Source organism: Ascaphus truei, chromosome 7 (genome assembly GCF_040206685.1).
Source record: "Ascaphus truei isolate aAscTru1 chromosome 7, aAscTru1.hap1, whole genome shotgun sequence".
NCBI classification, from domain to species: domain Eukaryota; kingdom Metazoa; phylum Chordata; class Amphibia; order Anura; family Ascaphidae; genus Ascaphus; species Ascaphus truei.
In genome coordinates this window covers 34388034-34412973 of record NC_134489.1, presented here as the reverse complement: position 1 = coordinate 34412973, position 24940 = coordinate 34388034, and the positions used below count along the sequence as shown (strand labels likewise).

General features: G+C 45.0%; 1 protein-coding gene across 3 annotated transcripts in view; it reads left to right on the top strand.

The window, feature by feature from the left end:
• The window catches only part of LOC142498946 (nuclear receptor subfamily 2 group F member 5), a 30846-nt gene extending 6550 nt beyond the window's left edge, over nucleotides 1-24296 (top strand). For 2 of the 3 annotated variants that reach the window (XM_075607620.1, XM_075607618.1), the window contains 2 exons: nucleotides 14201-14728; nucleotides 23075-24296. In XM_075607620.1, the coding sequence (XP_075463735.1) occupies nucleotides 14218-14728; nucleotides 23075-23349 (786 nt within the window). In that variant the 5' untranslated portion in view covers nucleotides 14201-14217 and the 3' untranslated portion in view covers nucleotides 23350-24296. The remainder of the gene's footprint in view (nucleotides 1-14200; nucleotides 14729-23074) is intronic. The other variant, XM_075607619.1, reaches the window with a different exon arrangement.
• Nucleotides 24297-24940: the final 644 nt, after the last annotated feature.

Below are 24940 nucleotides of genomic sequence, written 5' to 3'. Positions count from 1 at the left end.
GTAATGTTGTCAAGTGCTAGGTACACTGTCGGTGCTATATAAATAATACGATACATACATGCATGTACTTAGATTGTAAGCTCTCCGGGGCAGGGATTTCCCTTCCCCTTGTCTGACTTTGTTGCGCTTATTGTATTATAATTCCCTGTATTGTCTTTGTAAAGCGCTGAGAACACCGTGGGCGCTGTATGCACAAAGATATACATGCATCATTTTATTTATATAGCGTTAACAATGTATGCAGCGTAAGCACGAGGTAAATAAATTACAAAGAAAAAGGATACATGCAGCAGGTGAATAGCAGCATAAGGTCAAGGAACACTGCTCCAAAGAGCTTACAATCTAAGTGGTATGTAGGGAGGTTTACAGGCACAGTAGGAGTAAAAGTGCATTATTAAAAGTGCATTCGGGAGGTCAAGTGCACCTGGAGTTTGTAGCAGAGGCAGAGAAAGCTTAATGAGATGCTGCTTTTAGGAGGTGGGTTGTCAGCTGGGCTCTGAATGTGGAAAGTGAAGGTGTTTGACGAATATGGAGTGGAGTGGAATGGAGTGGAAGAGCGTCTCATAGGTAGGGAGGGATTAGTGAGAGAGGTTTAGGATGGGAGAGGGATGTAGAGATGCAAAGGAGCAAGGATGAGACAGCCTTGGGTAGAACATAAAAGAGGAGTAGGGGGGGGGGACAGGAGATCAGAGTCAAGAGCTATGAATATTTACGCGTAAATACAAGATAACTGAACACATTTAAAGCCAGAAAACCAGGCGACTACATGTCTTGTTCACCGGCTCGTTTTTAGAAATGATCTCTCCCTTTTTAATGATGCTCTTTGCATTCCTATTCTCTCGCTTAAAATCTAGAAAAGTGGAATGTGCACTTAAATAAAATTTAAAAAATTAAAATAATGTAAGATCTTTCCTGAATACTTACAAAATAAAAAAATAAAGGCTAGAATCACTGCACAAGTCAGAAATTAATTTGTAATGAACTATATCAGGGAAGGCCAACTCTAGTCCTCAAGGGCCACCAACAGGCCAGGTATTAGGGATATCCCTGCTTCAGGACAGGTAGCTCAGTGACAGAATGACTGAGCCACTGATTGAGCCATCTGTGCTGAAGCAGGGATATCCTGAAAACCTGACCTGTTGGTGGCCCTTGAGGACTGGAGTTGGCCACTCCCAAACGACATCAACATAACATGTGTTTTTTTTTTTATTGGCAGTGTCATGGGCTTGCTCTTTGGTATATGTGTACGATACGATGTACGATCTAGCTGCAAGTTTATAAGATTGGGAAGGAGGGGAGATTTGTGAGCAGGAAATGCAGCCGCGCAGTGTATCACGCCGTGGGGCTGCGTATTATAACACGGCTCTTATATCAGCCTGCAGGGAGGGTTTGAATGACGCGAGGATATGTCTGCGATGTAAGAAACTTGTTCATCAACTTTCCCACATGTAACCTACTTTCATTCCCTGGAACCGCAAGTCCGATGCACATCTATCCCAAAGTATTTCTCCTGTACAGGGCCGGAGAGACGCATGTTCGGAAGGACTCGCCGCCGGGTGTACACTTTAAAGCAGTTGCCTGCGCCGATGGCCATTTAAAAAAAAAAAAAAAAAACTCTTACTTTACGAGAGCTCTTTTTGCCTTTTCCGATGCTGTTTTCATTTTCAAAAACTCAAGCAGCGTTCGGGAGATCAATGCGTTTGAAATAGAAAATGCCCGGGAAGACAAAATGCAGCACTCCCAGGAGCCCAACAAAAGCATGTTTTTAACACTAAAAAACAGGGTTTTTTTGTTTGTTTTTTAATGCGCAGGACATGTTTAAGGACAAGATACTAACATTATATGAGTTAAACCAGGGGTTGGCAACTCCACTTCTCAAGGGCCACCAACAGGTCAGGCTTTTAGGCTATGCCTGCTTCAGCACAGGTGTCTTAATCAGTGGCACAGACTGAGTCACTGATTGAATCACCTGCGCTGAAGCAGGGGTAGCCTGAAAACCTGACCTGTTGGTGGCCCTTGAGGACTGCAAATTGCCCACCCCTGAGTTAAACCCATATAAGCTTCTGGAGGGCACTGCTGCTTAAAATAAAACTATATCCTACCTCCTGCCAATGAGGTATATATTAGAGCCTGTACAAGACATGTGTCACTAAAATCCTAGTGCAGCTATTGTATGTGACAGCCCGGGGCCTTTGTGGCGCTGAAATTAATGGACGCTCCTTTTATTCTTCTTCGGCCACTTTTGTGTATTGTGTGTTCTGAGGATCTCTTTACTACCCTGGAGCTTTCCCCGAGTCTTCCTGCCACAAACCGCACCGCCGGATTCATCCAGGAGCTGCACGGTTATCTTTGCGCCTCATTTTAGTGCAGTTTTTTTGGGGGGGGGGGTTGCATCAGGACGGCCTCGTGCTTTCAGCTGAGTCACCCGAAAATGGCGCTGCTCCTAGAACTGCCATCGCTCTGCAATGCATTGTGGGTCAATCTACTGTAAATTACGGTTTACATTGTATTTCAGTTTGGCCAACTCTCTAAGGACCCACTTTGTACGTGGACACGCAAGGCAACGTTTAGTAAAGATCCCCCTTCCATTTGTATATCTTTATTGATATAGTATACTCAGCACTGTACCGAGACAATGCAGTACAGGGAATTATAATACAATGAGTGTGACATTGTCAGGCAGCAGGAAAGGAAATCCCTGCCCCACAGAGCTAACAATCTAAGTATTTGTGCTACGTAATTGTTCTCTCGTTACTTTCTTTACCGTCCTGATTCGAGCAACGTGGGCTGTTTTCACGTGGGCTGTTTTCACGTGGACTGTTTTCACGGTTTGTCAAACCAGGTCCCTCCTACCTGACAGCAGAGAAGTGGCTGTGATATTAAGGGGGGGGGGGGGGGGTGGTCTCCAAATCTGTCTAAAAAGCCATGATCATGTTACGTGCCGTAAACGGAGCCTCGTCTGCTCTAAAGAACGGTAGGTGTGTTAGCCCATTGTACGGCTCTTTGCAATCGCAGCACTGTGCAACGTACATCAATTACACCCGAAAGTATTGTGGGATAACAAGTGGCAATATGAACTGTTTTAAACCTGCTCTAATTCTATTAAAAACTTGCAGTAACACAGGAGGGAGAGGGTGTGTACGGGTCTGAGGCCTTTTATTGGACCAACAAGTGGTTAATATGTTACAAGATTTAGAACCTCGTGGGATCCTTTGGATCTATCTGAGATATATAAGCGCTCACAAGTGGTGTGTTTATTTGCTGTACACTGTACGGAGGAGGGTTTTTGTCACTTTTTTTTACCCACCATAACTTATATAATGTGCGGGTGACACCTGTCCCAGCGTCACATTGCACAGCCAGTATAACCAGCCTCGGAAGAGACCCAAAAGGTCAAAGCAGCTGCCTGTAAGGAGGTTTTACTAATGCTGTGCTGAAAAGCGGTGTAATGTGGCAGGCATACCCTTATAAGGGGTCCCATGTTAAAATGGACGTGGAGTTAAAAGTGATTCTGCGTGCTCATTTGCATGTCATTACCCAGAATCCCTGGCTGCAGTGGAAGCACTGTATGCTAAGAGATCGTGGCAAAAAGCCGGGTTGCAGAGCGGTCTGAGGCGTGCGAATGTGCTCACAACCGGTATTTCCGTTTGCTGTAAGAATGTGGCTCAAACCTCCATTAAAAAGAATATCCCTATTTAAACCAGCAGTTTGTGCTGATCACCTCCCCCCCCCCCCCCCCCAATATACTCCTTGCCCTTCCCAGAGCTTTTCGTGATTTTTTTTAAAAATCTGCCGCTCTGTTCAGGAGATATACGCGGTTGAAATATTAAGGTCAAAATGGTGCCCTCGCCAGGGACCGGCGCAATCTGAGGTACAGTAACCTCAGGCGCTAGCGATTTAAGAAAATCCTGATTTTTAACACTAAAAAAAGGGCAGGGCGTGCTCGTGCGACAAGATACGGACGTTATACGAGTGAAACATATGTAGGTTTCTGGAGGGGTGAGGGGGGACATTGCATGTGGCGTGTTTAATTACTTCAATGTGAATGATTGACACCTTTTTCTCGTGAAAATCAGACGTCCCGGTATCCTTAAATGTTTTCGTAAACTTGTTTTGGGGTTTGTCAGCTTTCAGAGCCGCAGGTAAACTGTTCTGTTTGCAAAGTAATTATGTTGCCATCATTAATCAGACAGACGTACACACGGGGTAACTGCCGTGCTGGGATTCCGTGTTCCTAGAGGGAAAACACCCAATCATTTCACAAGGAAGACAATTACTTTAAGGGCGATTAAGTTATTAAGGAATTAATAATTCATCAATAAAATAAGGAAGCGAATGACGCCAAGTTGAATAAAAAAAAAAAATCGACCTGCTACGTTGGACTTTTCCTTTTACGAGTGTCTTTCAGCGGCAAAACACATTTCTTTTTTCTTTTTTGATCCGACGCTGTTTTTTCGCACAAGGTTTTGCTGCCGTAGCTCTGCGGCTAGGACATTTTTATACATAGATTGCTTTGACTGTCAATTGCTCTGCGGTTTCTTGATTGACCATTCTGATAATGAATAGAAGCGACTTATTGTGTTAGAAAAGGTTTTAAGATCAGCTCCCACCTGCCTGTAGAGAACAGATGTTTTCGTACCGTCCAGTTTTGTTCCAATATTATCCTCGGTTGATATTCGCGTTCCAACTTCAACCAACATTTTCTAACTACTACAACCCCCCCTGTATTCACCCTAATCACACACCTTCTTGTTACAATATCCAGTATTCCAATACATTTCCATTGTATGTATGTATGTATGTCTTTATTTATATAGCACCATTAATGTACATTGCGCTGCACATCAGTAATATATGACATAATCATATAAATAACAAATAATACAAAAAACACATGATGGGAAGAAGCGCTTCAGACATAAAAGTGACATTTAGGAAGAGGAGTCCCTGCCCCGAAGAGCTTACAATCTAATTAATTGGAGCAATACATTATTATAATTGCATTCATCATATTGTTGCAGTTTTCTATTGTAGAAAAATACTGCAGTGAAATATTCTTTTTTTTCGGGGACTCTTCACTTTTGCTTTTCATGGTCAATGTTCTAAAATAAATACTGTATAATTCAGGTTTTAGTGCTGTGTAACATAGGACGTGTGGCGGTGTGTTTAGTTAACCCCTGCAAGGCGCGGTGCGTTCGCTTTTATTTGATGATCTTGTTTTGTAGCGAGGGTTTATAAAAGCTCGTTCACGACAAGCGACATGAATGTGTGAAACAGATTTCCGATGGTGCAGAATATATCGTGTGGCGGAGGACTTTATTCCTTTAATAAATGCATTTCAGTCTCTGTGTCTTCAGTATGAAGCCAAATCATTTGTGATTTGTGAAATGAAGTTTGTTGCAATAATGATCCAAGTTAAGGAATGATGCAAAACTTTTTGCAAAGATTTCTCCCCACCCCCACCCCCTGAGGAATCGACGGGGAGAGTCGATCCTGTTTATGAGTACCCATTGACCTATCTACCTCCCAATAGAGCAGGGGTGGGAACTCCAGTCCTCAAAGGCCACCAACAGGTCAGGTTTTCAAGATATCCCTGCTTCAGCTCAGTCAAAGACTGAGCCACCTGTGCTGAAGCAGGGATATCTTTAAAACCTGTTGGGGGGGGGGGGGGGCGTCTTGAGTACTGCAGTTGCCCACCCCTGCAATCAAGCCACTTATTGTGTAGTCCACAATATACACAATATGTGGGGATATACCCATGAAAACAACTGAAATACTCTCAAAATCCCTATTTCAGGGTTTGCCAAAATGTTGCCAATTGCTGCAGCTTCTAAGACTAATGTCACAAATGTTTTAGCCCTGTGAGACTTGGCGAAATATATATTTTTTAAATACTGAAAAATATTGCAAACAGGTTGGGGACCAGTCCTGTCCATTCTCTGACCTCTAGCATTACTGCCGCCCTGATAAAGGATTCTCTCATAAGTAAATCGCAAACGAAATGTGATCCTGGAGCAAACGTTTTTGGATATTTCCCCCACAATTCTATAGATTGTAAAGTCAAGAACCAGAACTTTGATTTGATAAGGAAACAATTTCTAAAAATGATATACACAGTCCTAGCCAGCTCAGAACCAAAGCCCAATACATTGTAGATTTGTATAATTAGATTGTAAGCTCTTCGGGGCAGGGACTCCTTTCCCTAAATGTCACTTTTATATCTGAAAGCGCTTCTTCCCACTATGTGTTATCTGTAGTATTTGTTATTTATATGATCGTCACGTGTATTACGGCTGTGCAGCGCTGTGTACATTAGTGGCGCTATATAAATAAAGCTATACATACATACATACATATATATGTGTCATTTGGAGTGCTACTCGGTTTGTGACCCCATGTGTACAACCAAAGACAAAAGCGCCCCAATGGTACACATGGGTCATTTAGTTCAATACTTTGGCTAAAATAGTTTGGCCAAAGTATTGAACTGAATGACCCATATTTATGAAGAAAGAATATAGATAAAATACATGGTAACATACTAAATAATTTATCATATTGGGGCTATTTTGTCTTTTGTTGTAGCAATTTATAATATCAATAATTGTACATTTACAACAAACATAATTAGAATAGGATACGGGGCTCTTTTTGCAACCACAGGTTAAACCAGCACATCAGTTTTGAATGTCTCGGGCGCAGATTCACGTCGGGGTGCTTGGCTTTAGCACGCATTGACGCCTATAATTTTGAATGGGAATTAAGGCATACTAAGGCTCGACACCGTTTAGTGAACCTGGACCTTTGCTGCTGAAGGGACCTACAATTGCTCAATGCCAACATCAACCTCTGACACCCACTCGTCACATGGGCAAGAGTAGACATGTAGTCCTGCGTCTTTCCACATGCAAACAGATCCATCATCTTTATGCTGAGCTGAAATCTTGGGCGAGCGTCTGTTACAGGAGTTATGGACAGGCTATGAACAGCAGGGGGTGGCCAACTCCGGTCCTCAAGAGCCACCAACAGGTCAGGTTTTCGGGAAATCCCAGCGTCAGCACAGGTGGCTCAATCAGTCTCCGCTTCAGCACAGGTGGCTCAATCAGAGGCTTAGTCTTTGACTGAGCCTCTGATTGAGCCACCTGTGCTGAAGCTGGAATATCCTGAAAACCTGACCTGTTGATGGCTCTGGAGGACTGGGGTTGGCCACGCCTAATGTACAGCTACCTCCCAAATTGGTTTGTAATTTGCCAATTGAGTTCTCTCTCCTCCGAGACACGGTGGGACCACGCAGCTGCAGCTTTCGCCAAATGTAAGCCCAATAAAAAGGATTTTAATGCACACGTCCCAAAAATGTAAATAATGAACCGTTAAATATTTACTTGGAACCCAACAATATTGCCAAGATAAGATGGCGCTGTAAGGAGCTAGTCGAAAAAGGCACAATGAGGATTATGGGTCAAAATCTCCCGGCTGCAAAGTGGGGTGAAAAACGGCACCCAGGTTTATAGAAAAAATAAATCTAGTGCAAAGAGATCAGCTTTTTTTTTGTTGTTGCTTTGTTAAATCTGGTGCTGTTTGTTTTCTCCAGTTCTACAGCCGGGGCACTGCCATACTCAGCCCCAATGGTTATACTACGCCCAGCTAACGTTCATAGCTGCAATTCTTCCTAGCAACCAACACATGCGCTGCAATGACAGAACTTAGACCTAAACCATTGGGGCATAGGTACCAAGGCTACAGCCGAGCAATTCTGGGGCAAAATTATTGCACCGTTTGTCTCAAAGAAAAAGGTCCCATTGAAAGTTGTAGGTTTGTGTACAACAAAAGACAGAAAAGCCCAATGCTACATCCAATGTGACAAAAATACACAGTGAAATACCTATATATTCTCTTGAATAAGGGTCATTTAGTTAAACCCTTTGGCCAAAGCGTTATAAGCCTGCAGCCACTTCATGGCATGACCAGTAAGCAGGGCCTAACACTACCTGGGGTTCCTTGAGCCTGCTGTGATTTTGTGTGTTTATTATTGCCGTTTGTGTACCCCAGACTTTTGCCTGGATACGTAGACCCCACAATTTCTGCCATTCCTCTTTTATAGTCAAATAAAATGATGTGCAATCAATTAATAAAAATAAAAAGTTATTGGGCAACTATACAATGAAGTGACGCTATCAGCATGAAGAACGAGAGATTCTGACCCGGGACGCTCAACTCCCCCCCCGCCCCCCTCCCAACAGGTCAGGTTTTAAGGATATTCCCGCTTGAGCCACTGATTGAGCCACCTGTGCTGAAGCAGTGAGTGATTGATCTACCTGTGCCTAAGCAGAGATATCCTGAAAACCTGACCAGTTGGGCGGAGGGGGGGGGGGTGGTCTTGGGGACTGGATTTGAGCACCCTTGATTTAGACAATGGAGAATAATGCTAAACTGCACAGCAACACCTCCCTCCCCCCTCCCCCCCCCCCCCCAAGGCATAACAAGGGGGATAATCCTTTCCATAGAAAGATGAACCCAGCAGATAAACCCCAGGGGTCTGCTCATCCATAACTTTATGTAAATATTGCATGATTGGTGCGCACTTTGCAGGCGGTTTCTGGTACTGTAAGATTCCACCGTTCTATCTTCATGCGATATGCAGAAAGCCACAAAGGATAACAAGCCACCAGCCCATTATTAGGCCATGAGCTGTATCGCAAATCCACATCAATTCCCATGTCTAATAATGGGCTGTTTGAACTTTTTATAGTTTAGGGTTAAGGTTTTGGAATATGGTTAGCGTTTAGGGATTAAGGTTAGGATTGGGGGTTAGAGTTTTAGGGTTTAGGGATTAAGGTTAGGATTGGGGGTTAGAGTTTTTAGGGATTAAGGTTAGGGTTAGGGGTTAGGGTTTAGGATTGGGGGTTCAGGATTTTAGGGTTAGGGGTTTACGTTAGGAATATAGGCGTTGGTGATTAGTATGTTTAGAGTTAGGGGTTAAGGTATAAGGGTTAAAGTTAAGATTAGGGTTCATGCTTGTTTAGGGGTTAAAATTAGGATTAGGGTTTAGGGGTCAAAGTTAGGGTTAGGGGTTAAGGTTTAGGGGTTAAAGTTAGGATTAGGGGTTAAGGTTTAGGGGTTAAAGTTAGGATTAGGGGTTAAGGTTTAGGAGTTAAAGTTAGGATTAGGGGTTAAAGTTTAGGGGGTTAAAGTTAGGATTAGGGGTTAAGGTTTAGGGGGTTAAAGTTAGGATTAGGGGTTAAGGTTTAGGGGTTAAAGTTAGGATTAGGGGTTAAGGTTTAGGGCTTAAAGTTAGGATTAGGGGTTAAGGTTTAGGGGGTTAAAGTTAGGATTAGGGGTTAAGGTTTAGGGGGTTAAAGTTAGGGTTAGGGGTTAAGATTTTATGTTGCAGTTATTGACATTACCCAAAATTGCGGCCGGAATCCCCCAGACTTCCCGGAACACCTGTGACAGCAAACTTTGTCCTGGCAGTCTATTAGTCGAAGACTGAGCCGCTGATTGAGCCACCTGTGCTGAAGCAGGGATTCATTGAGCCACTTGTGCTGAAGCAGGGATATCCTGAAAACCTGACCTGTTGGTGGTCCTTGAGGACTGGAGTTGGCCGCCCCTGCCCTACCCTATGCAGTTCACCCCGTCAGCTCTACATACACGCGCAAATAATTATTGGTATTAAGCATTTTAGCTCTGAAAGGCGAGGGAGTGAATTGCTTATTGGACAGTGCGTTAGGAGCGGGAGGCGTTAAGTGCCCTTATTGCCCTGGTTTGAGGCTCAGCCTGCACATTTATCTCTCCCGTTCCCCTACCTTGTTATGACACGTTGGAGAATTATGATGGAGTCACCTCTGTAATTAGATGGGGGGGGGGGGGGGAAGGAACAGATGTGAAGCCTTCACATAAAACCAAGTATCCATTATTATAATGGTCCCAGGCAGCTCGAGAGTGCCGAGGGAGTCCTTTATTAAACTGCGATAGTGCCGATCGGGCCACTGTCACACGGAAACTCCCATCGACATAAATGGGGGTTTCCGTGTGATGGTGCATCGATCGGCAATATCGCAGTTTAACAAATCAGTGTTTGCTACAGTATAACACGGCACCCAGCACCCAGCACCCAGCACCCACCACTGCAACACTAGGTCTCTTTCTGTCCGCACAGCAGCACACCCCCCTTTAAAGTGAAGGTGCCTGATGTGGGATATTAACCCTTTACTTCACGGTGCCATGTCCCAGCAAAAGATTTGGAGGAACAGACTTCCAAACACGTAGATGCATATACAGTATTTTTTTTGTAACCAAGTTTCCAGTTTTCTTGAGATTTAAAATGATTCCCAACGGATCAGCAAATAAAAACCCAACTTGTGAGCACAGTCCCACGCCTCGGACAGGGGGACAAACCTGCCCTTCCCCATTATCCCTTGGCACGCAGCGCCTCACATACCACGTACGATGCTCAGCATGCCTGCCAGTGGCAGGGTTACAGACGTGCCCGGGACGTGTGAATGTGCTCACAAGTGACCGTGTTATTCGCTGCGCTCTGCATGGTGCAGGGGCTTGTCACTTTGTTACCCACGATATAACTTGCTTTGTGTCTCGTTGCTGTCACAAAGGATCCACCCCCCTGTTTTGATCCTTTGGTTCATTTGGGGGACTTAAAGCCCTTTTGCTAAATACGCCATAACATTAATATATGAGAAAACAAATAGTGCAAAGGGGGGCGCTCTTACGTGGAAATGGGAATATATGGCGAATAATCAAGTGATTTATAGTGATAATAAAGTGACAAGACTATTCTTATCTATCACATAGAATATATTCAGAGCTATAAATTCATCAGTCACATAAGTGCCATCCACAGAGAATACACGTGGAATCAAAGTGAATAAGTGTGTGACGGAATGCAGATCCTTATAACGATCTGGATACACCATTTGATCATTGGGGCCACGTGACTTTACCTCCGCCCCCTACTTCTTCGCACCACGATTCACGTGGGCTGGTCTCTGTGGCCGTGGAAGGTTAGAAAGGTTAGTAGAAGGGGGATAATTATGGTTGTCGTTTTACAGTGTTAGGAATTGCACCTTAAATGCTGATTTAAGTTCCTCTTGAAGGTCAATGAACAGGATCTTATCATGGCTACAATAAATGATCGTAGCCATATTGATCCTGGAGGAGTTGTAGCTCCCGGGCCGGGTGAGATATGCCCTTGAAGAAGAGACTCGTGAGGCTTGGAAACTCTGCACACTATAATTTGTCTACATGAAGAACTCATGGTGGTCCATTAACATTGACAGCCAACCGCAACAAACTGTTTTCACATGTTTACACACTTTTTTTAGGGGGGGGGGGCAGGGGGACCCAATGTCCTTATGAATAGATCACAAAAAACACAGATAAGATGTGCCACAACTCCAAAACCGGTCACTACGTGTCACCCATTTCCATGCTAACTAACTGGGCAGGTTATGGTAACAAATGGGTAACCAAGTCCAACAGGAGAAACACAGTGGTCATTTTTGTGCTGGTGCGTGTGCAATGCACATTTATTTCCACATCGCAAAGTGATTCGTTTCACCAATTCCCGGCTTTGCTATGTGTTTATTTATTGGGTTCGTGGGGGCCTGGGAGGTTAATGAATAGCCAGCTTTTAATGTAGGACAGAGACTCAGGATGTGGGTTACTATGGGGTTTTCCCTGCATGTCTCTGCTGCAGAGGAATGTTTGGGGAATGGAGAATCAAGAGCTCAGTTCTACCAACAGAATAAAGGCAATTCGGCAGGGATGTAGTGGCTGGCGGCAGGCAGCATCTCTGGAAGCCTCTTGGGATTTGAGACGGGCGAGTTTATTTGGTGAATTCGGATCCGCGGCGGATCGTCCGGTTCCTTTGATCTGCGGATCTCAGCGGATCCATCTCAAAAGGGGCGAATCGCGTATTGCGAATTTTTTTGAAATGATTATTTTTACCAAAACACCCGTGGACGGATTTGAAGAATCCAACCTGCGGATTCAGCAATTCTAAGGGATCCGCCAACGGATCGCTGAATCCACGGACTGGATTCTACTAATCCGTCCACGGGTTGTATCCAATGGAGGATTTTGATATATCCGCACGGATTAAAAAACGACCCAATCCATCTGTGGATTTTACACCGCGAAACAGAATTTGGGGGGGAAAATGTGAGAAAATCCAGGAAACGGATTCGTCCGTCTCTACTTGGGATTTCCTGTTAAGTAATTTTTTGAAACTTGTATTTTATTCATTTTCAAATAAATAGTGGGGTACAGAAAAACAAAAAAAAGGGGGGGGGGAGGTGTACATAATAAAGACATCAGGGGTTGGGGTATGCATGACATTACTTTGTCACATATTTTGGAGTTATAGTCTCAGTAAAGGTATTATTGGTACTATCTTTCTTTATTTACATTTCTCGGTTCCTCTCTTTTTTTTTCCTTTAAAGAGGCATTTTTTTTGCGAATGCAATTACAAAAATGTATATGGAGGTTGACGCAGGAGTGTCTCTGGCGCTGAACCCCATTAATTTCAGCTCTGGGGACCCCCTGCTTCCGGAGATACTTACCTGCGAATTAGGCGCCCGGTAGCCACTCTTCTCGGCTAACCCGGGTTCACAATATACCCTGTCTTCAGATATTTCCCGGCCTGCGGACCAATAGGAAGCGGTGATGTCATCGGTCCGGCTTCCTATTGGTCCCAATGTGACGCGGGAGCTTCAAACGTGAAAGCCCTGCTTGCTGAGACAGTGCAGCTACCGGCACCTACTTTGGAGGTCTGTATCTCCGGAACTAGGGGGTTCCCGGAGCTTAAATTAACGGGGTTCAGCTCCGGAGACCCCCGGCTTCAATTCTTGATATATATATATATATATATATAAAACACTTTAAGAAAACATTTGCCGTCTTAGATTGCGCCTTTATATTATATAGTGTGTCGTATGCTGTAACGCTCTGTCTAGATTGGGTCTCTGTGTCAGTGCGCTCTCAGTCTAAGTTTGGGTCTCCTATAGATGTCCTAATAGGTAAGTGGCGGGGCCTGTCCCGTATTTCTGCAGAAATCGAACCACAGCTGCCATGTTTTTACGAACTTAAAATGAGCGTCATTTATTAGGCCGGTAAGATTTTACATTTGGCATGAAAAAAACTAATTTTCGCTCTAATTTGAGCCAAGGCTGGAATAGTCTGTTTCCTGTTAATCTTTTAACTGAAATGTACAACATTTGCCACTAATGTTACATGAGAAATAAGTTATAAGAATTCCCTTTTTAGAAGTGTTTTGAGAAAAGCGCCCTCTAGTGGTAAGAACCCTTCTTCTTCTGCAGTCAGTGAAACTGTTAGAAAAAAAAGTCTAACCTTTTAACAAAGGTTTTTCTCTTGTTTTTCTTTACAGTTTACAGATAACTGCATTTATACTAATAATATCTCCATTTCTTTTACAGCCAAAAAATATGTATTGTTTAGTTTCAAAGGAAATACTGTTTGTTTTTTTTGGTCAAGCCGTGAGAAAAATGTTCCCAGGGCACTGTAATAAGCGCACACACAATGCAGATACCAGCGTTTACACCTTTTTTATATCTTCCTGTCCCTGAATTTCCTTTCAATGTCGGGCTGGTTATAGTCTACAGCAGGGTTGGCCAACTCCAGTCCTCAAGGGAAACCAGCAGGCTAGGTATTGGGGACGTCCCTGCTTTAGCACAGGTGGCTCAATCAGTGGTTCAATGCCACCAACAGGTCAGGTATTGGGGATATCCCTGCTTCAGCACAGGTGGCTCAATCAGTGGTTGATTGAGCCACCTGTGCTGAAGCAGGGATATCCCCCCAAAACCTGGCTGTTGGTGGCCATTGAGGACAGGAGTTGGCCTCTTTTGGTCTTCAGCAATGGTATCTGTGGAGTCCCAAAAACGAGTCCCCCTTAGTCTCGCTACTCAAAAAGCCAGCAAGTGCAATGCTTTGCTGCTTTGTCTGGAAGAGGAGTTAACTTTCTTAGTGCTGGAGTGGACAACAAGGCATTATTCTTCAATGCTGACTCTTCCACTACTAATAGGTTCATTGCCAATACATCTCTGTAGTATACCAAAGTCCAACATACACGTGAGGTTATTGTGGTTGCCCCCACCTGCCACCTATTCCTTAACCTGTCCCCCTTAAATATCTTGAATAGTGATCCTCTCCCCTTGTCTTTCCTTCACAGCAGTCCAGCGAGGACGAATGGCTCACCCTCAGACCAGCCCCGGGCAGTATGCCCTCAATAACGTTGACCCCTACAATGGTCACTCCTACCTAACGGGATTCATCTCCTTGCTCCTCCGGGCGGAGCCGTACCCGACCTCCCGCTACGGCGCCCAGTGCCTGCAGCCCAACAACATCATGGGCATTGAGAATATCTGCGAGCTGGCCGCCCGTCTGCTCTTCAGCGCCATCGAGTGGGCCAAGAACATCCCCTTCTTCCCCGACTTCCAGCTCTCGGACCAGGTCTCCCTGCTGCGCATGACGTGGAGTGAGCTGTTCGTACTCAACGCTGCCCAGTGCTCCATGCCCCTCCACGTGGCTCCCCTACTGGCAGCCGCCGGCCTGCACGCCTCGCCCATGTCTGCTGACCGGGTGGTTGCCTTCATGGACCACATTCGGGTCTTTCAGGAGCAGGTGGAGAAGCTGAAGGCGCTTCATGTTGACTCTGCAGAGTACTCCTGCTTGAAAGCTATTGCGCTGTTTACCCCGGGTGAGTAAAGCCTTTGTGAACCAAGACCGCGTGCTTGTGCAGAAAGGCGCAATCAAACAATAAGGACCAACTAAAGTAATAGCAGTATTATGTTTGACAGCTTAGCCCTCAAGGTGACCTTGAGATACCAGCACTCTAGTAAGCCTTTTGACATTTAAAAATCCTACATGGTTACATTAAAAGAACAGGGTTATACAGTGAATTCACAGACATTTCATGCACATAATAGGACGGATACTTTTAGGGTCATATCTTACTCCCGCAGAGAAGCAGAAGCTAAGGTGATGCAATTTGCACTATTTTGAACGGTGTCGATCTATGTAACTTGGCTGTTTCAGATTTGAGACCCTTGTGTCAAGAAGCGAGCTGAACTGCAGCAGCAACAATCCTCTTGAATGATTTATTGTTCATAAGAGAAAGAGGAGCGTCGCAGGTCAGATATGTAATGCCAGGCAGCCATACAAAAGCATTCTCTTGACCTTCAGAACTCTAAACCTCGCAGCTGATCCTTTCAGTCCTGACGTGTGTGGCCGCTGTTATTCCAGCCTGGCCCACCTGCTACCCTAACATGTGCTGCTGCATCTCAGTGTTGAATCCCGGTATTCCAGGCATGGATCCTCATGAAGGATTTCTCCGCTTTATTTAACCCCTGGGCAGCAAAGCAATGCATCGCTGGTGTCTCTGGCAGGGAAGGCGAGGAAAGGTTCGAATGGATGACGACCGCTATTAGTGAGGGCATCACCCGCTTCTTTTTAAAAATACTCGCAACCTTACGACCTTGACTGGCCCCACCCATAAACTCTCACCAGCATCGAGCTCTAAAAAGTCAAGATCACACATATTGTAAAAAATATCAACTTCCACAGGCCCGCGTTAGTGGGATCTGAACCAGGATCCCGTGAACATATCAGTTCTGACCCTGTATGCAATCAGGAATTTCTCTCTTCAGCAGGTAGAGAGTTGTAGCCAAGGTATAAAGTCCGGAGCGGAATCCCGGAAGCCTGAATCCAGGTGTTCTGCATTGTGCTCAGTGTCACTTTGTTACGAGTGTGGTATTAATAGGGCAGGATCAATGAGAACCAGCATTTGCTGGCAGTGGCGGATTTAAAATGTTGCCGCCCATAGGCACTTACCCCGGGCTGCCTCCTCCTGCAGCGCCACCCTCCTTCTGCAGCGTCATGGCGTCACGTGACGACGCGTCTCCACGACAACGCGATCCCATGTGATGTCACGTTGTCATGGCAATGCGTCGCCAATTGACGCTGCAGAGGGAGGAGGGCGGAGCGAAGGGAGTAGACAAGAGACATTTACAGCGGCCTCACGTTCTCCCCCGGCTATCAGTGGGGAACAGAGCGGGATCTCTGTTTCCCGGGCCTAGTGGGAAATCCGCCACTGGTTGCTGGTAACATGGTGAGGGGCCCGTGTTCGAACACGGCTGTACAGAATTACAGCTTGCACAGGATGCTCCCAGTGATCTGGTTGCCTTCATGGCATCAAAGTTGCTTTTGCATCCAATAGCCCAGACCACTAATCCATACATGGATGGAGCGTGACACTGTGTTGTATAATGAATGAATGGGGTAGGATTTTAATTATTGCAATTGTACATTGTAATTCCTTTTAGATTAAAAAAAAACCCAAAACACTCGGCCATGCAACACATGCTCTGTCTTTTAGCACATTTTTATTTTTGGGGAGGAAAAAACGTATACAGGCATACCCCGGTTTAAGTACACTCACTTTAAATACACTCGCGAGTAAGTACAGCTCGCTCAATAGGCAAACGGCAGCTCGCGCATGCGCCAGTCTGCATGTCCTGAACAGCAATATCAGCTCCCTACCTGCACCGAAGCTGTGCGCAAGCGGGGAGACTATAGAGCCCGTTACAAATGCGTTATTTACATCAGTTCTGCACGTATATGACGATTGCAATACAGTACATGCATCGATAAGTGGGAAAAAGATAGTGTTTCACTTTAAGTACATTTTCGCTTTACATACATGCTCCGGTCCCATTGCGTACGTTAATGCGGGGTATGCCTGTATGAAGGGATTTTTTGGTCATGGTTACCTTTCAGCCAGTCCATGTGAGTGCTGCCATGTAGGTCTCCTGGCCACGTAGCTTCCTGCTCCAGGCCCAGGGCGCGAGTGCTCGGATGTCCAGCACACCGGTCCTATGCTGCTCTCAATATACTGCCCGACCTTTGCCCTTTCCAGGACAGTGATCTTCTTTCGGACATGTGACCTTGAATCCCAATCTTTGCCAGATGAGGTCAACATGTAGTAGAGGGAAGCTCAAGCAGGAAGAGGTTAAGACAGGGGGTTCTCAACTCCAGACCCCCCAACAGAGCAGGTTTTCAGGATATCCCTGCTTCAGTACAGGTGGCTCAATCAGTCCCTGCTTCAGCACAGGTGGCTCAATCAGTGGCTCAGTCTTTGACTGAGCCACTGATTGAGCCACCTGTGCTGAAGCAGGGATATCCTGAAAACCTGACCAGTTGGGGGGTCTTGAGGACTGGAGTTGAGAACCCCTGGGTTAAGATGTTTAGATGGGATATGTAATGGGTTTTTCTTACTTGGTCATTGATGCCACTGAACACAACTGGACCCAATGAAGTTCTCGGATGTATTGAGATGATGTGGCTGCATGGGGTAGATCCTCAGACGGTCGGTACATTTTTAACGTGACGTTATCTATTGTCAATGTATCGATACCCGTAACAAGGAGCTTAGCGCTACGATGTGCAGCCATTTTCCGGTATCTAGATAGGGCTCGGATATCACTGATATACCAACTGCTTCTCAATATCACAAGGGATACTAGGTACCCATACATGCTAAAATGGGAGCAGTGGCGGGCTTCCCATTAGGCCTGAGAGGCCCGGGCCGGCAACATTTTGGGGCAGCTAAAATTTCCACCCCCATACACATACCCATACCCATACCCATACACATACCCATACCCATACCCATACCCATACCCATACCCATACCCATACACATACACATCCATGCTCTAGGGCCTGAGCGGAAGTTCCTTAGCTGCTGCGTCCTGCGTTCTTGCTGCAAGCGTCAAATGATGTTGCGACGTCACATCGTGTGATGACGATGACGCTGCGATTTTGAAGAAGACCGAGGGCGGCAGCGCGGAGGATCTGGAAATCTGCCTCTGAATGGGAGGCAGAACTGGGAGAAACCCTAGAGCCGGAGGAACGGCAAGAGATCTGCGGGGGCGGCGGCGTCTGGCTCAATCTGAAAACTCTTATAATAATAATAGCTTGTTCTTGTATAGCGCTGCTAGTTTTATGTAGCGCTTTACAGAGACATTTTGCAGGCACAGTCCCTGCCCCGTGGAGCTTACGATCTATGTTTTTAGTGCCTGAGGCACAGGGAGATAAAGTGACTTGCCCACGGTCACAAGGAGCCAACACCGGGAATTGAACCAGGTTCCCCTGCTCCAAAACTCAGTGCCAGTCAGTGTCTTTACTCACTGAGCCGCTCCTTCTCCCATAAAGTACTACTGAGAGGGTACTTGACACCAGACAGGATGCAGTCTATATAAAGCAGCAACTCCCCAAGTTGCTTTCACGGATGCAGTCCCCAAAGATCTCTTTCCCATATATGGTGGTCATGGCCTAAGAGTAAGGGGGTTTGGGGGTCAGAAGTTCACTGTAGCGCCCTCTAGGCTAGACCAATATTGCCCAGTCCCCCCCGTGGTTGGCACTGCTTAGGAGATCTCCTCCAGGAATGGCTAAAGCCAAATACAAGCTAATGTCTCACATTTTCATGGCTACGAGGTGTCGTATAAGCAGCCGGTAGGAACAGCCTACTTGAGAGAAACCACCCATAAATTCAATAAGGTCTGGGGACCATGGTTAACGCAGGAAAGTGGAAACACACTCAACGCCGATGAGGATCGACTATATACAGCTCAACCCATATATAACGAGATCCGTTACAACGCGAATCCGCTTATAACGCGATGCAAGCGTGGCTCCCAATTTTTGTATTTATGAATACTTTACAGCACGAATATTGGCATCTTACTGTAAATACTTTATTGTACCATGCATACAATTGTACATTATTTGTAACGCGATCCGCTTATAGCGCGATGTATTCTTTGGACCCCAAGCACAGCGTTATAAGGGGGTTGAGCTGTATATATTTTAAAAAAAATCAAAGCTAAGAGCCTCCGCGCCCCTGGTGGAGGTGCCGATTCTGAGAAATCGTTAGGAGACCCAATACACCCCCTCCTCCCCCCGTCTTGCGCCGATTACTGTCGAATTCTAATTTAATTCAGCGATGTTGCAGAACGGAGGGGCACTGTTGGGTCGCCATGCTTCACGTAAGGTCACAAAGCAGCACTAACAGTCAATCTCCCGCCCCCCTATATATCCGTGTTTGTACGGATGGCATTGTATGTTGTCCTCCCCGTTCTTTTTTTCTGCACCCTGAAAACTTTGTGCAAAAAGAAATGTTATAAAAAATAAATAAAATAAGGGAACAATCAATGTTAACGGACTTTAGGCTTACTCATGTGCAAATCATATGGTAATCAGCCAGTTACCTACCAACGGAGATCCCCAGACCCCCGTTACTGTTAGCGCAGGATAATAACGCTACGATATTTAGCACCTACCAAAAGCCGCCCTTACTCACACCCAGAGCCTGATTATCATGGCGGTATTCCTGGGGATAGCCTGAAAGCGATGTAATGAGTGCAGGACTTAACCCTTTCATTACAAAAAGTTACAAGTGTCCTACATATATATATATATATAAGGGATCATATAAATGTCTGAAACCCATCATAACCTATATTATTGTTTTTGGTGATTTAAAGTGATATGTTTGTGTGAACACATATGGTATACAATGTAAAAATGACTGTATAAAGGATGGGTGTACAATAATGTATATACATACCTCAACAATATACATTAATATTTCATTTGTATTAATGTACAATTAAAATAATTGAAGGGTGTCCTTCCTTCCTTCATTTATTTTAATTGAACATGAATACAAATTAAATATTGATTTATATTGAGTTATGTATATATACATTATTGTACCACCATACATTATACAGTCATTATTACATTATATAATTAAGTTAAAACGGTAATAAGCGTAAAAATTATACATTTCTCAATATTATAAGAAGATTTGCATTAGCTTTTGGTAATACACATGAAAATCTCCGTTAATAGTGCCTTAAAGTTTGACCAATGTGCAGTGTATTAGAGCAGGGGTGCGAAAGTGGGGGGCGCGTCTCCCAGGGGGGGCAGGAGATTTTCTAGAGAGGGAGGCGCGGCGGCTACAAAGGTCCCATGCTCTTCTCCCCCAGGCGTTTAAATTAAAATCCGGGGGACCGCACGAGGCCTCTGCAGCTTCCCATACCCCTGTATTAGAGAACATGAAAATCACAGTTATTAGCGCCGGGTACTTTGCAGAACGGACGTTATTTTTGCGTCTTATTAGCTTTGAGGATTCCCGTTAATAAGAAGAAAAATAACGTCCGTTCTCTATCTCGGGAACGTAACGTTTTTAGGTCAAAATCACCGCGGCTCTGAGGATCTACCCCATGTTTGTGCACACCTGCCTATAGGTGTAGATAGGTGCACACCTGCCTATAGGTGTATATAGGTGTACGTTTGCGTATATCTTTCAGAAGATCCTTTTAATCTTAATAAGGTGGCGTATTAAAAAGTAAGGGACCGTTTGATTAAGGACTTGGCCCCTGCAGTGGATTCAGAATACCTTGTTGTTGCATATGCATTGTTTTGTGAGCACGCCGTTACCGTCAAGGCAAATAACGTCCGTTCCTGGTTTTGGACACCGCAATACTCCAACAACAGGGCTGGCCAACTCCAGTCCTCAAGAGCTACCAACAGGTCAGGTTTTCAGGATATCCCTGCTTCAGCACAGGTGGCTCAATCAGTGGCATACTGAGCCACTGATTGAGCCACCTGTGCTGAAGCAAGGACTGAACGAACCTCCTGCGCTGAAGCTGAGACTGATTGAGCTACCTGTGCTGAAGCTGCGATGTCTTTTTTGTTAACTACAATACAAGTGTAGAAAGTGGGACCCCGTGATATGCTATTAAACGGTGCTATAAAAATCCAGACTACACGAAGAGGATTAAAACGTAGTGACACAAGCTTGTGCGCCCACAGTGCGAGGGAGGGACCGCACCGGCCTTTCAAACGCGGGAGACCTTTTAGGTGCGAGCTGGATTCAGTAGCTCCAGTATTGTACCCGTGATAGCTCACTCGGGGCATTGTGCTGGGAGCTTACCAGCACGTGTAATGGCTATTCAGGCCGTCATACCCCCGAGATCCTTCAGTAGATCTCCCTCGGTCTCTGAGCACGAGAGCTAGCTGGAAATCTGCTCGCTATATCCGATGGGTTTGCTGGAGGATCAAGCAGCTGCTGTTCCGTTTCTGTGCCCGAGAAACAGGACGCGGCAACTAGGAGTCCGTGAACAAACGGGCACCACCCCGGCAGTGATTTGCGTGCCCATTTTAGTCATAATAGGGATATAATATGCTATAAACTGTGGTGTGCACCATATGCTGTACATCAGAGGGGCTCAACGCCAGTCCTCAAGCTCCCCCCAACAGGTCAGGTTTTCTGTATCACTGTTTCAGCACAGGTGGCTCAGTCAGTCTCTGCTTCAGCACAGATGGCTCAATCATTATATGGTAAATGTTCTACTATGCATAGCAGGGGTTCTCAATTCCAGTCCTCAAGCCTCCCCCAACAGGTCAGGTTTTCAGAATATCCCAGCTTAAGCACGGGTGACTCAATCAGAGGGTCAGTCAAAGACTGAGCCACTGATTGAGCCACCTGTGCTGAAGCAGGGACTGACTGAGCTGCCTGTGCTGAAGCAGGGATATTCTGAAAAACTGACCTGTTGGGGGAGGCTTGAGGACTGGAATTGAGAACCCCTGCTATGCATAGTAGAACATTAAAGGCACAGTGCAATTAAAGAGCCTACAATATAATCTTTGCACAGAAGACACAAGTAGATAAAGGGACCTATTTACTAAGTAGTGCTAAGCCAAAAACACCAAATTCACTTGAATTTACTTTGGTAATAAATAAAATGGCCGTAAGGTGGGGATATTATGGATTAGCAGCTCTTAGTAGATATGGCCCAAAGTGATTTGGGTCTCAAGCCTGGTGCCCCAGTTACATAGCGGCTGGGGATATTTGCCTTCCCAATTAACTACCTGGAGATTATTACACTAGACCTGCAAGATTCTCTGAATGCAGCTAAACAGATGTTAGAAATATATTCTAATCATAGATCAATCCGTAAAAAAAGAATTTATACATATATATACCCTGATCTACCATAAAAAGTTATCATTTGTATTTATTATCAGTGCCAGAGTCCCTTATTGCTCAACTGCAGTCTTCAAGCCCCCCCCCCCCCCCCCCCAACAGGTCAGGTTTTCAGGATATCCCAGCTTCAGCACAGGTCGCTTAATCAGAGGCTCAGACGAAGACTGAGCTTCTGATTGAGCCACCTGTGCTGAAGCAGGGACTGATTGAGCCACCTGTGCTGAAGCTGGGACTGATTGAGTCACCTGTGCTGAAGCCCCGGCCTGTTGAGGGGGCTTGAAGATTGCAGTTGAGCCCCCCTCTGCACTAAGGTAACTTTTATGCAAAAAATAACATCCATATTTGAGCTCATTAGCATAGGGTTAACATCAGGTTGTTTCCGGATAACACGGTGTTATTTTCAGATGAATGTGACGTTATTTGTGTCTTGGCGTTTCTCCCATCAAGACCCTGACATAGTGCTTCTGCTCTGTCTTCTCTGCAGCAAACGCCCTATTTTAGAGGAACGCCGGTGTTATGTAGCTATTTCCTGACGCTAACCGTCACGGAGCTTCGTGACTATGAGATGAATAGCATTCTGAAGTTGACTTGCATGTAAAGAATGCCTTGCTTTGGATGGGAGTCAATACTGGTTAATGTCATGATAAATAGCCTAACGGACCTTAATGAATTAAAGATCGCTATGCAATAACTTTTGTAAAGTAAGAAATGTGCATCGATGCGTAGCCATGTTAGAAATACTAGGAACTAGTTTATTTTCTATGGAACTGTGTATTTGTGTCGGAGTAATATTACAGAGAACAAATAGCAGATCCTTCCTGAGTTTGCGACCTTTGTAAAATAATTGCCATGTTGGACCTATAAAAGATAGCATACGCTACAGATAAGCTATGTTTTGTACAGGCCTTGTCATTTTCCATGGCTGCCCATCTAACATCTATGGTGTGTGGAAGAACGGCCATCCTAAACTGATGTTTTATTCTCTTGTAGACGCGGTGGGATTGTCCGACATTGGCCACGTGGAGAGCATTCAGGAGAAGTCCCAGTGTGCCCTGGAAGAGTACGTCCGAAATCAGTACCCTAACCAGCCAACTCGATTTGGGAGACTATTGCTTCGCCTTCCCTCCCTACGCATTGTCTCTGCTCCGGTTATAGAGCAGCTCTTCTTTGTGCGGTTAGTCGGCAAGACGCCCATTGAGACTTTAATCCGAGATATGCTGCTGTCTGGGTCCAGCTTTAACTGGCCGTACATGCCGATGCAGTAATGGGACTTCCTCCGTCCTTCTGACTTCTGATGTTCTTCTTTAAACGGGAACCAGAAGAAGCTTTTTTTCGGAAAGCTTTCCACCTCGGCCAGAACACTAATACCACGATTATATGGGTCTGGAAGGTCACCTCTTACTAATGGCCCAGTCATCTTCAAACCGAATAGGGCGTTCATTGATGGACATTGCTAACTCATAGCAAAGTAGAAGGATTACGTCTTTCTTCTCGGGTTACCTTTTCATTCAAGCTCTCAAGGTTCAAGGGCCTAGTGACTTAAGAAGTGTGGGGTTTTGCACCTCCCAAAAAAACAATGAATTGATCCTAAATGAGAAGAAGGAGGCTCCATAAAAGTCCATAAAGTTGATGATGTTACAAATGAGGCAGTCTTCCTGCCCGTGAGCGCGACGCTTATGATATCACCTTACAGTACCAGCAAGTGTTTTTTACGGGAGGAAACGTATATATTTCTCCTGATGTTTACTGCATTGTCCAAAAAACACTCAACTTGTCCGTTGGATTCTAAAGAACGAGTCAACAATGTATCCTACATGTGAGACTGTGCAAAGGAAAAGACTACTATTGATACTGGACTGATGCTGGTACATTGGCTACTTCATGTCAAAGTTTGGCTAGCACTGAAATCTGCAACGCAAAGCACTGAATCAGCCTTGACCACTTAATTCCCTGTTGGGGTGTTCAACAATAGACTATTTATAAAAGAAAAGAATGGGCATTTGAAATATATAAACTGCCTGCTTTTTCAACACACTACATGTATGTTCCCCTGCCCCGTTCCTCTGCTTCCTCTTCCTCTCAGTACTGTATGTTTGTAAGATATTTTTGGCGTGAATTGTGGATTTTTTTGGAAACCGGCGGCAAAATCTTGTTTATTTTGTTTGTTTTATGGTGGATCTGGCTAATATTAAATACAGTATCTGCTCCGTTATTCCCGTTGCACGTCCTCCTTACATTTTATTCTTGGGTTTGTTGATGTACATGAATCACTAAGGCAAACTAATTGGGCCATGAACCAGTGTCCCAGACTGGACAGTTTTGTGCTTACATGGAGCAACAGAAAGAGTTTGGTGAGAATGTACTTAACCACCATGGGACGTATCCTTGTCACCATGTCTTGTCACCATTTTGTATGCATCTAACCCAGTGTTTTTCAACCAGGGTCCCCTGGGCGTCCCTAAATGGTTCCAAGCTGTTTTCAGATAATTTGAAAATGGTTCCAAATACAGAAGAATTCACAATGCATCTGATCTCAGACGCGCTATTAGAGAGGGTTGGGGTTCCTTACAATGCATCTGATCTCAGACGCGCTATTAGAGAGGGTTGGGGTCTGACCCATTCAATGCTAGAGAGAGCTCCAAACTTTGTAGCACTGAATGGTTGAACTGCCAGCTCACGTAACCCGGCCTAAATCTGACTAAGCAACTTGTGGTAAATGTATCAGATGCAAAGCGGTTGTTACAGATGACTCAGATGCCAAATGATGGAAGAGTAATTCACATACTGGACTACGGTAATAGTCTGACGTTACCTAAACTCATACAAGGTCAGCCAGTGAGTTCATTTCCTCCTCCA